The sequence below is a fragment of the Acipenser ruthenus genome, chromosome 51 (assembly GCF_902713425.1).
Source record: "Acipenser ruthenus chromosome 51, fAciRut3.2 maternal haplotype, whole genome shotgun sequence".
Classification (NCBI taxonomy): Eukaryota; Metazoa; Chordata; class Actinopteri; order Acipenseriformes; family Acipenseridae; genus Acipenser; species Acipenser ruthenus.
The window spans coordinates 7,599,962-7,613,702 of record NC_081239.1 but is presented as its reverse complement, the minus strand read 5'-3'; the positions used below and the strand labels follow the sequence as shown (position 1 = coordinate 7,613,702).

The 13,741-nt window shown below is 40.8% G+C and overlaps 1 protein-coding gene across 1 annotated transcript; it reads right to left on the bottom strand.

The window, feature by feature from the left end:
* Positions 1-511: 511 nt before the first annotated feature.
* On the bottom strand, positions 512-13,741 carry LOC131722747 (high affinity immunoglobulin gamma Fc receptor I-like). Its single transcript, XM_059015816.1, has 8 exons — positions 13,682-13,741; positions 8,131-8,166; positions 6,712-7,005; positions 5,963-6,244; positions 4,490-4,750; positions 2,216-2,491; positions 1,216-1,564; positions 512-719 (listed from the first exon to the last, which is right to left on the bottom strand). The coding sequence occupies exons 1-7, from the start codon at positions 13,710-13,712 to the stop codon at positions 1,395-1,397; spliced, it is 1,350 nt and encodes a 449-aa protein (XP_058871799.1). The 5' UTR covers positions 13,713-13,741; the 3' UTR covers positions 512-719; positions 1,216-1,394.

Sequence of the window (13,741 nt, the reverse complement as noted above, 5' to 3'; positions counted from 1 at the left end):
CCCAATAATTTGAGAGTTCAAATACATGTTGAAGGTGTATCATTAATAGCATAAAACAACACCAGTAGAGTAAAGCAGTTTATTGACTACAGAATAGCTTACAAATACAGAAATTCAATTAATAAATCAAGGAGTTTAATCAATTTACAAGGAACACTATTCCAGTTCCACTCCAGTCTATGGTAATGCAGCACTATTCCAGTTCCACTCCAGTCTATGGTAATGCAGCACTATTCCAGTTCCACTCCAGTCTCTGGTAATGCAGCGCTATTCCAGTTCCACTCCAGTCTCTGGTAATGCAGCGCTATTCCAGTTCCACTCCAGTCTATGGTAATGCAGCGCTATTCCAGTTCCACTCCAGTCTATGGTAATGCAGCACTATTCCAGTTCCACTCCAGTCTCTGGTAATGCAGCTCTATTCCAGTTCCACTCCAGTCTATGGTAATGCAGCACTATTCCAGTTCCACTCCAGTCTCTGGTAATGCAGCTCTATTCCAGTTCCACTCCAGTCTATGGTAATGCAGCACTATTCCAGTTCCACTCCAGTCTATGGTAATGCAGCGCTATTCCAGTTCCACTCCAGTCTCTGGTAATGCAGCGCTATTCCAGTACCACTCCAGTCTATGGTAATGCAGCACTATTCCAGTTCCACTCCAGTGTGCTGCACACGGCTGGAGAGCTCAATCCCCTCTGCTGACTGCTCCTGATCCGAGGTTTTCCTGAGACAGACGTCAGAGACACACAAGGAGGGCTCAGAGTTTAACTGCAGCAATAACAAAAGCTTTAAAGGATGATGACACGTCTAGGCTTCAGAGTAATCAAGTCCCATTGAAATCACAGAGTGCATTTCAGGGTAAGGAGCAGCTGTGTATCAACTGTAAAGACACTGTGTGGAGGCAGCAGCTTTGTGACATTACTGACAAAGGGTTATTATTAATACTCTAGATTGAAGAATCAAAGAATAAAGATTATGAGTCAAATATGTCAAAGCTTTAGATCTTTATCATCTGGAAACCAAAAAGCCAAATTAACCCCGTATAGCATCTTAGGACACAGGTCTAAGTGAAGGGTACTGTTAAGAGTTTGCAAGAGGGATTCTTAAAGAGCTAATCAGAAAGTTTCCATCTCCATTTTCAGTGCTGTAAAGGATGATGACAGGTAGAGATAGCGAGTGCTGCCCCCTGTCTGTACACATACTGGATAATACTGACTTACCTTGACTTACCACCAGCGAGACACAGGGAACCTGGAAAAATATATACAGACTGTTCAGTTTGTTTCTTAACAAAAATAAATACAAACTTGCAAAATGTGTATTTTGTAAATGAGCTGTGCATGTTTAATGATGAAATAATGATTCTTAATGAACTATCCCTAAGACTGGGCTGTGCTGTTTAAGAAGAAGCCTGCATGTGTGCTGTGACAGGCCAGGTGAAATGTGTGCACTGACTGGGAGTCTCACCTTGGATCCTGCAGTATTGAAGGAGCAGCAGAGTAAACACAATGAAATGAATCAGAGTGAAGCTCACTCTGTAGCCAATAGCAACAGCGCTGTGCCAGGACGCTGGGGGAAGGAAGGTACAGTATGAGTGTGTGCGAGTGACTTCCATACACCTTGACTGAGCTGATAGGGATTCAAGAACATTACCCTGCTCACACTCGCTCTATAGGAACAGCCTTCAGCCACTCTGTCACTCGAATGGCTGTCTGCTGTAACTGCATTTTATTTCAACCATCATTTTATAAGATACACAGTCAGGGAATCAATGAGGTTTCATTTGATTGATTGTCAAAAAGCAGAAAAGAATGATTGTTTAAAATGTAATCAAAGCCATGCATGAAGCTAAAACATTAGTGGGAAATATACACCACTGAATTGGCAAAGTATAAAAACAGTGTCTGTACTGTGCAGTATTTGTTCCCAATCCATTGTGTTGTAATTGCTGGTAATTCTGCAGTCTGTTTAGGCTTTATCTCTTCACACAGGAATATAATGGGTTCACATTTACAAAGAAATATCAATTTAGTGATTGCATTTCGGAAGTGGATTGTAATAATCATTCAATCCATTGTGTTGTAATTGCAGGTAATTCAGTGGTCTGTTTATTCTGTTTCTTCAGGGAATGGGAATATAATGGGATCACAATATGACCTATTTTACTGTGAGATCACTTTCAATCAAGGACAGTCATTTAGGACGGGTTTGTAATCTTACTTTGCACTTCAATGTGTAGCTCCTGGCTGCTCTTCTTCACTCCCTGTGACTCCACAGCACACGTGTAGCTCCCAGTGTGGCTCTTCTCAGTGCTGGCTATGCTGTACAGTGCAGAGTCAGTGCTGTTAGTCACAGGCTCCCCGTCTCTCACAATGGTGTAGTGGAGTTCAGGGCGGGGGGTTTTGTTCACTGCTGCCTCACAGGTCAGGTTAAGAGCCTCTCCCTCCTTCACTGTGGCTCCTGGAGATGCTGTCAGAGTCATCCTGGAGAACAGAGCTACGAAAAGATGACATGAAGACAGGTTAGTGATTGTGAAGCTGTCTGACCAAGATATTCAAATCAAATCAGAACCAGTGTCTTCCATAGAGTGGGATTCCCCCAGAGCCCCCTGCTCCTTAGAGAGACAGAGGCAGTGCTGGAGTATAGAGGCTCCTTAGAGAGACAGAGGCAGTGCTGGAGTATAGAGGCTCCTTAGAGAGACAGAGGCAGTGCTGGAGTATAGAGGCTCCTTAGAGAGACAGAGGCAGTGCTGGAGTATAGAGGCTCCTTAGAGAGACAGAGGTAGTGCTGGAGCGCACAGCTTGCAATTCCCTTGACCGCATGCCTCTTTGCCACACCCTCCTAATAAAGCAGGTGAATCTAATCTGTGATTGTATTGAAGGCACTCCAGCAGCATATCACTGTGTTTTTACTGACATGTCAATGGTTCTGATTCACTGTTTTGCTGCTCCTGTGTGACGTTTATAGTTATGACTCATTATCACTCTGAATGATACTTTGCTACTGCTTTGATTTTTAATATAATAATATAACTCACATGACTTACATGTTTAGTATCTGTGTCTTTCTTGGCTATTCTGTTTCATACTGTGTGTGTGTCACAGTAAAGTGAACATGTATGTACTCTATTTAAAACTATTTCATTTGGGCAGAATCTCTTCTGTGGTATAATCTGCAGTGTAATAATGTATAGGACCAATTTCTTATATCCAATCTGTACCCCCCTGTCTAGGGAGGGGTTACACATGATTAAAGATACAGTTTGCAATGGCAATATACATTCTAAAGGCTTGAGCATAACTAATGATAGCTGTGACAGGCAGAGGCCCTGCACACTGGGGAAGGCGGGTTCAAGGGGTTCAATCATAACTCATGACAACTGTGACAGGCAGAGACCCTGCACACTGGGGAAGGCGGGTTCAAGGGGTTCAATCATAACTCATGACAACTGTGACAGGCAGAGACCCTGCACACTGGGGAAGGCGGGTTCAAGGGGTTCAATCATAACTCATGACAACTGTGACAGGCAGAGGCCCTGCACACTGGGGAAGACGGGTTCAAGGGGTTCAATCATAACTCATGACAACTGTGACAGGCAGAGGCCCTGCACACTGGGGAAGGTGGGTTCAAGGGGTTCACTGGTTTATTATGTAATTAGGGACACCTGTCTGCAGGTAAGGCAGTTGTATATAAGCAGGTCAAAAGGTGGGTCTCTTGTCTGTGTGAAGGCTAAGGCCTGGGGAGAGAGACCTGTGTGGGAACCTGAAGAGAAGGCACTGTGTTTAATGCTTGTATAGTACAGGTGTTTTGTTGCCTGTAAACCGCTTAGCCGTCCAGTTGAGTAGTTAGGACTTGCAAAGTTTAATAAGCACTCTTTGGTACAGCCTATTTCTGCTTTATTACAGCTTCTACACTACTCAGAGTATGAGAGTTACTCAGACCAGGAAGAGCTTTCATATCAGAAAACTTTGCAAGGACCCGTTACTTCAGCACCTGAGTTGTGTTGAGAACATTAACACAGCTGGAATAGACACCAGTGTGAATGTATCTGTGAGACATTACAGACAGAGAAGGGGGTGAGGATTCTCTCTGTTAGAATGAACCTACCTCTCACTGACACCCGCACCTCTGCAGAGTCACATTAACACAGCTGGAATAGACTCCAGTGTGAATGTATCTGTGAGACATTACAGACAGAGAAGGGGGTGAGGACTCTCTCTGTTAGAAGGAACGTACCTCTCACTGACACCCGCACCTCTGCAGAGTCACATTAACACAGCTGGAATAGACTCCAGTGTGAATGTATCTGTGAGACATTACAGACAGAGAAGGGGGTGAGGACTCTCTCTGTTAGAATGAACCTACCTCTCACTGACACCCGCACCTCTGCAGATTCACATTAACACAGCTGGAATAGACTCCAGTGTGAATGTATCTGTGAGGCATTACAGACAGAGAAGGGGGTGAGGACTCTCTCTGTTAGATTGAACCTACCTCTCACTGTCACCCGCACCTCTGCAGAGTCACCAGAGTAAGTGGAGGAGCTCCACTGCGCTGTGCACTTGTAGGACCCCTCGTCACTCTTTGAAACACGATCCACACTCAGCTCTGTGTCAGCCTGGGACTGTAACTCTTTATTATCTTTATAATATATAACCCTGGTAGCTTTATAACCATCACGGATAAGACACCTCAGAGTCAGAGTGTCTCCCTCAAACACAGGCTGGGGGGGAGTCTGCAGGCTCACTCGTTTATCTGAAAAGACAGAAAGAGTTCAGATCAGCAGGGCTGAGAGACGGGTCAGGATTGAGGAGTCTGCAGGATCACCCATTGATCTGAAAAGACAGAACGAGTTCAGATCAGCAGGGCTGAGAGACGGGTCAGGATTGAGGAGTCTGCAGGATCACCCATTGATCTGAAAAGACAGAAAGAGTTCAGATCAGCAGGGCTGAGAGACGGGTCAGGATTGAGGAGTCTGCAGGATCACCCATTGATCTGAAAAGACAGAAAGAGTTCAGATCAGCAGGGCTGAGAGACGGGTCAGGATTGAGGAGTCTGCAGGATCACCCATTGATCTGAAAAGACAGAAAGAGTTCAGATCAGCAGGGCTGAGAGACGGGTCAGGATTGAGGAGTCTGCAGGATCACCCATTGATCTGAAAAGATAGAAATAGTTCAGATCAGCAGGGCTGAGAGACGGTCAGGATTGAGGAGTCTGTAGGATCACCCATTGATCTGAAAAGACAGAAAGAGTTCAGATCAGCAGGGCTGAGAGACGGGTCAGGATTGAGGAGTCTGCAGGATCACCCATTGATCTGAAAAGACAGAAAGAGTTCAGATCAGCAGGGCCGAGAGACGGGTCAGGATTGAGGAGTCTGTAGGATCACCCATTGATCTGAAAAGACAGAAAGAGTTCAGATCAGCAGGGCTGAGAGACGGGTCAGGATTGAGGAGTCTGCAGTTTTACACACAAACATGTTTGTAATGCTTTTTTTATCTCATCATGTTAGAATGTATGACTCCCTATTATGAGCTGTTCAACTTCCTACAGGGTGGAGAAAACTAGTTTTCCCAAGTGGAGAAACCCCTTGATTTACATTATCTAAGGCTCTTTGAAACCCAAAGGAAAGTCAAATCCTGTAACAGGGTCTGTCACTTTGCAGGAGCTCATATGGAACATGAAAATTAAATCCTGCAACATGGTCTGTCACTTTGTTTTCTGTTTTCTCAATTTATATAGTCCTAGGTTTGCTATTCAGTCATTTGAAGCCTATTTCAATATGCCTATTTCCCCAGCTGTTACTTTAAAACAGCAATGTGAGCAGCAACGATTCATACTGACTGGAGATCCAGAGACAGTTTTACTCAAATCAGCAAGCCGATCAGTAGCTTACAATACCTCTCAGCCAATCCGAGTGCAGGATTATTCAACAGGGTCTGAATATTATCTAGAATGTAAATGACTTACATGACACAGTTAAGTTGATAGCATTACTGCGCTCCTGTCCTGATGCAGACTCACACCAGTACACTCCATTGTGGGAATTCTGAGCGTAACTGATTGTGCAGCTGTCCCCATATCTACTGCTGTATTGATCACTGCACCCTGCCTCTTCACGTCCATCTCTGTACTGTTTAAACCTCCAGCCAGCAGAGCCCCCCTCCACCTCACAGCTCAGGGTGACTGTCTCTCCTGTGAATATCTGTGCCCAGGCAGGCTGCAGGGTCAGGACAGCAAGAGGATGACCCTCTGAAACAGAGAATAGAATAGGATTAGGACACATTCCCCTACAATCAGTTAGGAGAGAGATTCCAGCCCCCCAGCAGCATCTCTTCAGTGATACAGTAGGAATAGCAGCAGTGTGATCCATTGCAGGCTCTACTTGTGATACAGTAGGAATAGCAGCAGTGTGACCCATTGCAGGCTCTACTTGTGATACAGTAGGAATAGCAGCAGTGTGACCCATTGCAGGCTCTACTTGTGATACAGTAGGAATAGCAGCAGTGTGACCCATTGCAGGCTCTACTTGTGATACAGTAGGATAGCAGCAGTGTGATCCATTGCAGGCTCTACTTGTGTGTTTTGAGTGAAAGGAATTCATGAGGAATCTCTCAATATGATTATGGCCTTGAACACAAACATATAAAGTTGAGGTCTGTGGTCAATCAGGCAGCAATTAGTCCAATTTCCAGTAGCAGCCGAGTTAATAAACTCACCAGACACAGTTACTGTCACTTCATCACTGAGCTGTGAGTAGAGTGGCTGATCTCCTCTTTGTCCTTGACAGCAGTACTGGCCCTGGTCAGATACAGCAGCTGCAGTGATTGTGTAGCTGTCACCAGTTATACTGCGGCCAGCAGTCTGGAGCACCGGAGTGTCCTCACTGTCTTTGTACCAGAGATATTTCCAGCCAGCAGAACCCCCCTCAACCCCACACCTCAGAGTGACTGTCTCCCCGGTGAATATCTCTGGGAATGGAGGCTCCAGGGTGAGTGTAGTCTGGGGCAGCTCTGGAGAAACAGAGAAGATGAAAGAATTAGGATCTCTACTGCAGAGAGAGAGAGAGAGAGAGATACTGTTAGTGTGCAGCATGTGACATTTCATTAGAATGGTGAAATTACTGATAAATGTATAAAAACAAAAATTGTTAGAAATGCTGATTACATTCTGTAAATATATGAAATATTCATGATGGGACGTAAAACCAAGGTCCTACTGTAAGTGACTCTGCAATGAAGCCACCACCAGGAGGCAGCACTGCACTCACTCCTCTGTGAGAGGGATTCATTTTTTTGAAATATATAATATGACAGACCACGGTTAATCCGAATTTCAATGTGCAATTCTGACTGAATTAGACAACAAATGAATACTAACCAGTGTTTTTAAAGCCATCTTCTTATTCCCTTTACTGGCATTATCACAGGTCCCTCTTTAATTGTGATGGGAATGTTTGGCTCCACCCCTGTTTTTTACATCAATGTGAGTTCTAACCACAACACATGAAGTACAGGAAGCAGCAGAAACATTATCTGTCGTGATGTCTTTGAAATATCTGCATGTTCCAAACTGAAGTCTATGAGACTAGAGACAATACAAGCTCTTCTACAAAAGAGCATGAGAGAATCACTGCCTGTCTGGTCAGTGGAAACCCTCACAATTGTTCTTACTCATTTAAACTGAGTTACATTCATTACTGTGTTGTTTCAAATTGATGTATTCATCAAGAAGCACTTATGAAGTTGAATTGGTCAGCAGTCAGCCAATGTAATATTGTCATTCAAAGCATTCCAGCAATACCGCACATAGCCTCTAGGTGGAGCACAGTATGGCACTGTAATGGCCAGTGTTTGCTGGAGTCATTCATTGTTTTATTTAACCAAGTTAAATTGTTATAGTGGACAGAAGAAAAAGAAAGCTGATTTTAGAAATGTGTTTTTTGTATATAGATGATTAGGAAGCAGGATGAGAATCTTTACCAGTCTCTTCACTTTGTGACTGCATTGCCACAGCCTATTTTCAACACACACACCTAACATGAAAAGTGTCATTTCTGAAACGAGCTTCATGCTTTTCAACCATGAATTGTAAATCCTGTTTTTAAACTGTGTTCACATTGTAAACTGTTCTCTTACCTTCATACTGTCTGGAGCAGCTCACTACAGTCAGCACTGAAAAACACAAAAGAGACAGTCAGGGACTAGACCCTTATAAAAGCACCACAGTCATGTTGCTGTTTCCAATGCTTTTACCATTGTTATACCATGCTCATCAGTTATAGGTGCCTGCCATACATACATGTAACATGTGCTAACACAGGGAGAAGTAAGAGACAGCGCCATCTAGTGATCGGACACTTTTGATCAGGTTTCCTTCTCTTGTTTTGTTAGTAACACACTGCTGTGCACTACTTGGTGCTGGTGTATACAATAATATAAAGACAGTCTAATCTAGCATATATTAAATATGTATATGACAGGCAGCTCCTGAACTCATCGTCAAAGCACCTTAACACAGACTTACCAAATAATACAAACACAAGATTTGAGTCATTTCAATAAGAACCCTGTGAATGATTGTAAAGGTGAGGGAAGAGTAAAAACAAAGCAAGACAATGTCACATGATAATAATCCTTCATTAACTTGGACACACGCATGGGGTTTAGGAAACTGACAGATCTGTAGCTGTAGTTCAGTATTCATACTGATTCCAGTGTTCATAGTGAAGAGAAGAAAGCAGACTTGAGTTGTGAATTCAATTCAATAATGGGTGTGATAAGTGTAACAGGGAGAAGGCTGGGCACACACAGTCGACCACACACAGCACAGGTGAGCATCTTAACCCCTATGTAAAAGAGCCAGGCTCCTCTGCATGTGTGCTTATAGAGCTTTGAACCTCATCTCACCAGCAGGGGTCAGAATCCATAATGGCAGTGCATCACACAACACTGCCTGTTACACTGGCAGCACGATTATCTATTAGTCTATTAATTGTGATCCATCAGGGTGAAATGATTCTGTTATTTTGCAATAGAGGTGTGTGTCGAGTGGTACATGACAAAGCAAAACATAAGCTCTATTTTCATAAAAACAATTATCACAAAAATAAATCAGTAAATACACTAGGAATGTTTTCTAGCAGTACTCAGAAATTGTAACATTTCAATTGAAATGACAAGCATGGACACAGACCTGTGAAAAACAAGACATTAAAAGATAGCAGACCACAGGACTGGACCCATACTGCAGTGCTTCCTCCCTCCCACGCTAAGCATGGCTTTCACATCACTGACCACTTCCTCAGCTAGTACATCCTACAGCACTGATGCCTCCTCAGCTAGTACATCCTACTAGAACAGTTTCATGAATATCAAACAGACTGAACAAAAATACCAAGTCTTTTACTCTGAATAAATGTTCATGGAGGGTAAATGTTGGCAATCAATGTCATAAAACTAGAAACAAAAAGTATTTCAGTCAGATTTTCCATTCAGCTTTCAGAAAGCCATAAACACAGGAGACCTGCAATCACTGGGTAATGAAATGAAAAAAAAAACACTGACTGGAGAGAATGGTCTTTTCCCCTTCTGGGAACTAGCTGTAACAATATAGATATTGTTGTGGGGTACTTTGCATTGAGCCACAGTTGTGGATGGGACAGATAAAAATGTAACACCGGAAGCAAGATTAGTCTTTAGAAAAGGTTCTGAGTTGCAAGCATGCAAATGACAGTGAGTGCTGACAACAAACTGGTAAAAAAAAAGAAATAAATAAATGCTTGCCCCTAATAAGTCAAGCATTGGTTTGATTTAACACTTTATTTCAACAGGAAGTGTCAGTGAGCTGCTGTATCTACAGTTTAGACCAGTTCAAAAGGGCCTCTGCAGCCAGTGGCAGTGTCAAGCCCCCATAAATGTATAATAACAAATGTCATTAATATGCCTCAAAACAACCATGCGTATGAGACAGAATGAGTTAATGGAATGCATTCAAATTAGGTTTAGGTTTTTTTATATAGTATTCTAAAAAACAACTAATTAAACATACACACGTGCATATCTATTGTTTAATTTTCTCTTTTTTTCATTTCTAGTTTTTTTGAATGTTTCTACTGTTTGGATATATGTGATGGACTCGCCCCCACAACACCTCACATGCACAGTTCACCCCGAGTTGCCGTGATCACAAGTTTTTGAAGACCCTGACATTTTGTTCTAGTGCTTTAATTATGAAGGTAATTAAAAATGCCTTACAAACAATGTTTCATTTTCTTATTACATAAAAATACCGATCTGAAATGGCAGCAACGTGAAACAACTAGCATTATTTTTAATGGGAAATGTGTGTGTGTGTGTGTACATATTATATAAAAAAAATATATAAATATAAGAAGAGAAAAGGATATTTCAGGTACTTAAAGTTAGAATAATTGATAACACGCAAATTCATGAAGCGTTCCATATTTCTGATAATTGATTTGTAATCACAGATTCAATTACAAACACAAATGCACTCGCTACATTGTTGAGATTCTGATAAGCATGGTTTACAGCACTTACAGCAACTTTTATTAAACCATTGCAGACTTTCTCTTTGTTTGAATTCATGGTGTACTGTCTGTACAAGGAAACTTGTGATCACATGAGCATTCCCTTTACATCTTTGTATACCTAACAAAAACAGACCTCAAAGTTATGTTTGCTTGTGCTATAATCACAGCTGTCCGATTCCCAGAGATTATTTATGAATTTTATGATTAAGTATCTATGAAGAATTACAACTTAATTTTTTATGCAGTGTGTGTTTTTGTCCTTTCTATTCATTTGTATTTTTGTAAGTTCATTTTGTATGCGTTTGTGTTTTTGTATAAATCTGTCTAACTGGGTGTGGCGGAGTGTCCCGCCCCTATGTATTATTATTTGTATTTTTGTTTGCGGCGCGGATAAAAGTGCCGCGTCTTTTATTATTATACTTAAAAACCCTGTGAGGATGCGTGGCTGATCAGCTACTGATTATTTAACTAGCTGACAGTCATGCATCCTTAGCAAACACGTGCAGACTGTGGCTGAGGGGTAATAAGATAATTAACAGCTAGTTAACCCCTCGGCCAGAGTATATAAACCTGCAGCTCTCTGCACTCGGGGTTGAGTGTAGAGGAGAGTACAGGGAGCGGAGAGAGCGAGCGCGAGAACATATAAAATTAACAATTGCTATAGTTAAACAAATATACTTGTTTCTATTTGTTTGGCCATCGCGCTTTTTTGTTTTGTGTTTTGTTCATTGTTTAAATCTTTTGTTTTTGTTTATTTGATTAATTAAATACGCTGAACGCAATAGCATTCAGCTTCACCCGCCCATCCACTGTTGTTTGGTTTCTGTACTTCCTGGTCCGTGACGTCATCACACATCACCACTGCGAGCCAGACTGCCACACTGGGGTCCATTTATAGCAGTTGTTATGCATGTGTAATGATCTGTAATTGTATATGTTTGTGTGATTCTTGTTTATAGCAGTTGTTATGTACGTGTAATGATCTGTAATTGTATATATTTGTGTGATTCTTGTTTATAGCAGTTGTTATGTGTGTGTAATGATCTGTAATTGTATATATTTGTGTGCTTCTTGTTTATAGCAGTTGTTATGTGTGTGTAATGATCTGTAATTGTGTATATTTGTGTGATTCTTGTTTATAGCAGTTGTTATGCGTGTGTAATGATCTGTAATTGTATATATTTGTGTGATTCTTGTTTATAGCAGTTGTTATGCATGTGTAATGATCTGTAATTGTATATATTTGTGTGATTCTTGTTTATAGCAGTTGTGTGTGTAATGATCTGTAATTGTATACATTTGTGTTGATTCTTGTGTATATTTTGATGCCCTGATAAAGGTGTGAATGCACTGAAGCGTCTGTTTTTGACTTTTTTTTAAAAATATGTACAATAAAATAAAATGATAAAAACTGAACTTGGTTTCCGTACGTGTGGAATATTTTGGTGATGCATTTTACTTGACCACATGTTATGTTTGTTTTGAAACCTTTAATAGATACCTGGTAGTCGTGTGTTTATTGTTCATGCTCCTCCAAAGACGAAATATTTACATTCTGATTTGATTAATGAGCATAATGGCTGCGGAGATTAATAAACTAATAAAAATACTGAAAGGAAAAGTAGATTTTTTTTTTTTTACCACTTCTTGCTGCATATTTCACTTTCACAATTTTTTTTTTAAAATGTATTACAACAAACATTGTAATACATTTTCGAGATTGTAACACATGGTGTTAACCTCTATACAGTATTAACCCAGTAAAGACACTGTTTGGAGGTGTCACAGTGTCTGTTAACCTCTATACAGTATTAACCCAGTAAAGACACTGTTAACCTCTATACAGTATTAACCCAGTAAAGACACTGTTTGGAGGTGTCACAGTAACTTTTAACCTCTATACAGTATTAACCCAGTAAAGACACTGTTTGGAGGTGTCACAGTGTCTGTTAACCTCTATACAGTATTAACCCAGTAAAGACACTGTTAACCTCTATACAGTATTAACCCAGTAAAGACACTGTTTGGAAGTGTCACAGTAACTTTTAACCTCTATAAATTTTGGTTGTAGCAGTTATTGAAATTACCAAAACAATTATAATTGTACACTCCAATACCGTTGTAACGGATACGCGATTTAATGATTCTGCATATTAATTACAACCCTTTTTGATACCTATTTTTCTAGAGAGTATTTAAGAATCTATCTCTTAAAAAATGTAAAACATGTAAAAGAATGAAAGTACCGGCAACTTTTTCTTAATTAGAAGCTGAATGAATGTTCGTGAAGGTGTGAAAATCTATTAGTAAACAAATAAAATGTAAAATTAAAGTTTTAGTAATTAGAAATATGTAGACTAGACGTGTTAGTGCTGATGGTGCTGTTTGTTCAGTAACTTGTTCACAGTGTGTTCATGAAGTTTATTCAGAGTAATCAGTCTGCATCCAGTTGTTTGATTTCTACATCTTGTCATTCAAACCAGAGACTAGCTGCTATCCCTGCTGTGCTGACTGTATCACCGCTGACCTTGACAGACAGCATTCAGAGGGTGTGATGAGAACAGAGACCTTCTTTCATCAAGCAGAACAAGGTCAAATACAGAACATAAAACAATACTAAATATATATATATATAATATAGAATATATATATAGAATGAATGAAATACAAGCCGCTGGTTTTCAGGTTCCTATAATCGACCGTACGTCGCAATCAATTTAGCAATCTCAGAATCCTTGTACTCATGTGTGTTTTATTCTTTAGCATGCCTGCCTGCCCTTTATCGTGTTAGGCTATACTTTTACCATAGACCATGCAGTACCACACTTACATTTCATTTATCATACACTGGCTTGGTTTTCTACCCTTTACTACACTTTTACCATGACACTACCATGAAACACAAAGTGCTCCTCACTTCCCTGTGCTTTACCATGTGCGTCCCTGCTTCACCATGCATAGAGTATGTTTCACATTTACCTGGCTTACACACATTATCACAAGACATCACCTCACAATATATAGATTTTGAATTACGATCAAGTCTTCAAACCCAGAATATTTCACTCTAACTGTCCCCAAACCAGATGGATAATCAGCAGCATGTTTAATAAAGCACCAGCGATAATACTTACATATCAGTGCAGCGACTTCACAAGCCTGCATTCTGTCTGGAGACACTTTCAGAAAGCTGA

Excerpts from the sequence above, each read along its gene's own strand:
- LOC131722747 (XM_059015816.1), bottom strand. The coding sequence starts at position 13,712 with ATGCAGGCTTGTGAAGTCGCTGCACTGATAT. Across the intron at positions 6,245-6,711 it reads AGTGACAGTAACTGTGTCTG|AGGGTCATCCTCTTGCTGTC; the intron begins GTGAGTTTATTA and ends TCTCTGTTTCAG. Across the intron at positions 2,492-4,489 it reads GGTGCGGGTGACAGTGAGAG|CTCTGTTCTCCAGGATGACT; the intron begins GTAGGTTCAATC and ends ATCTTTTCGTAG.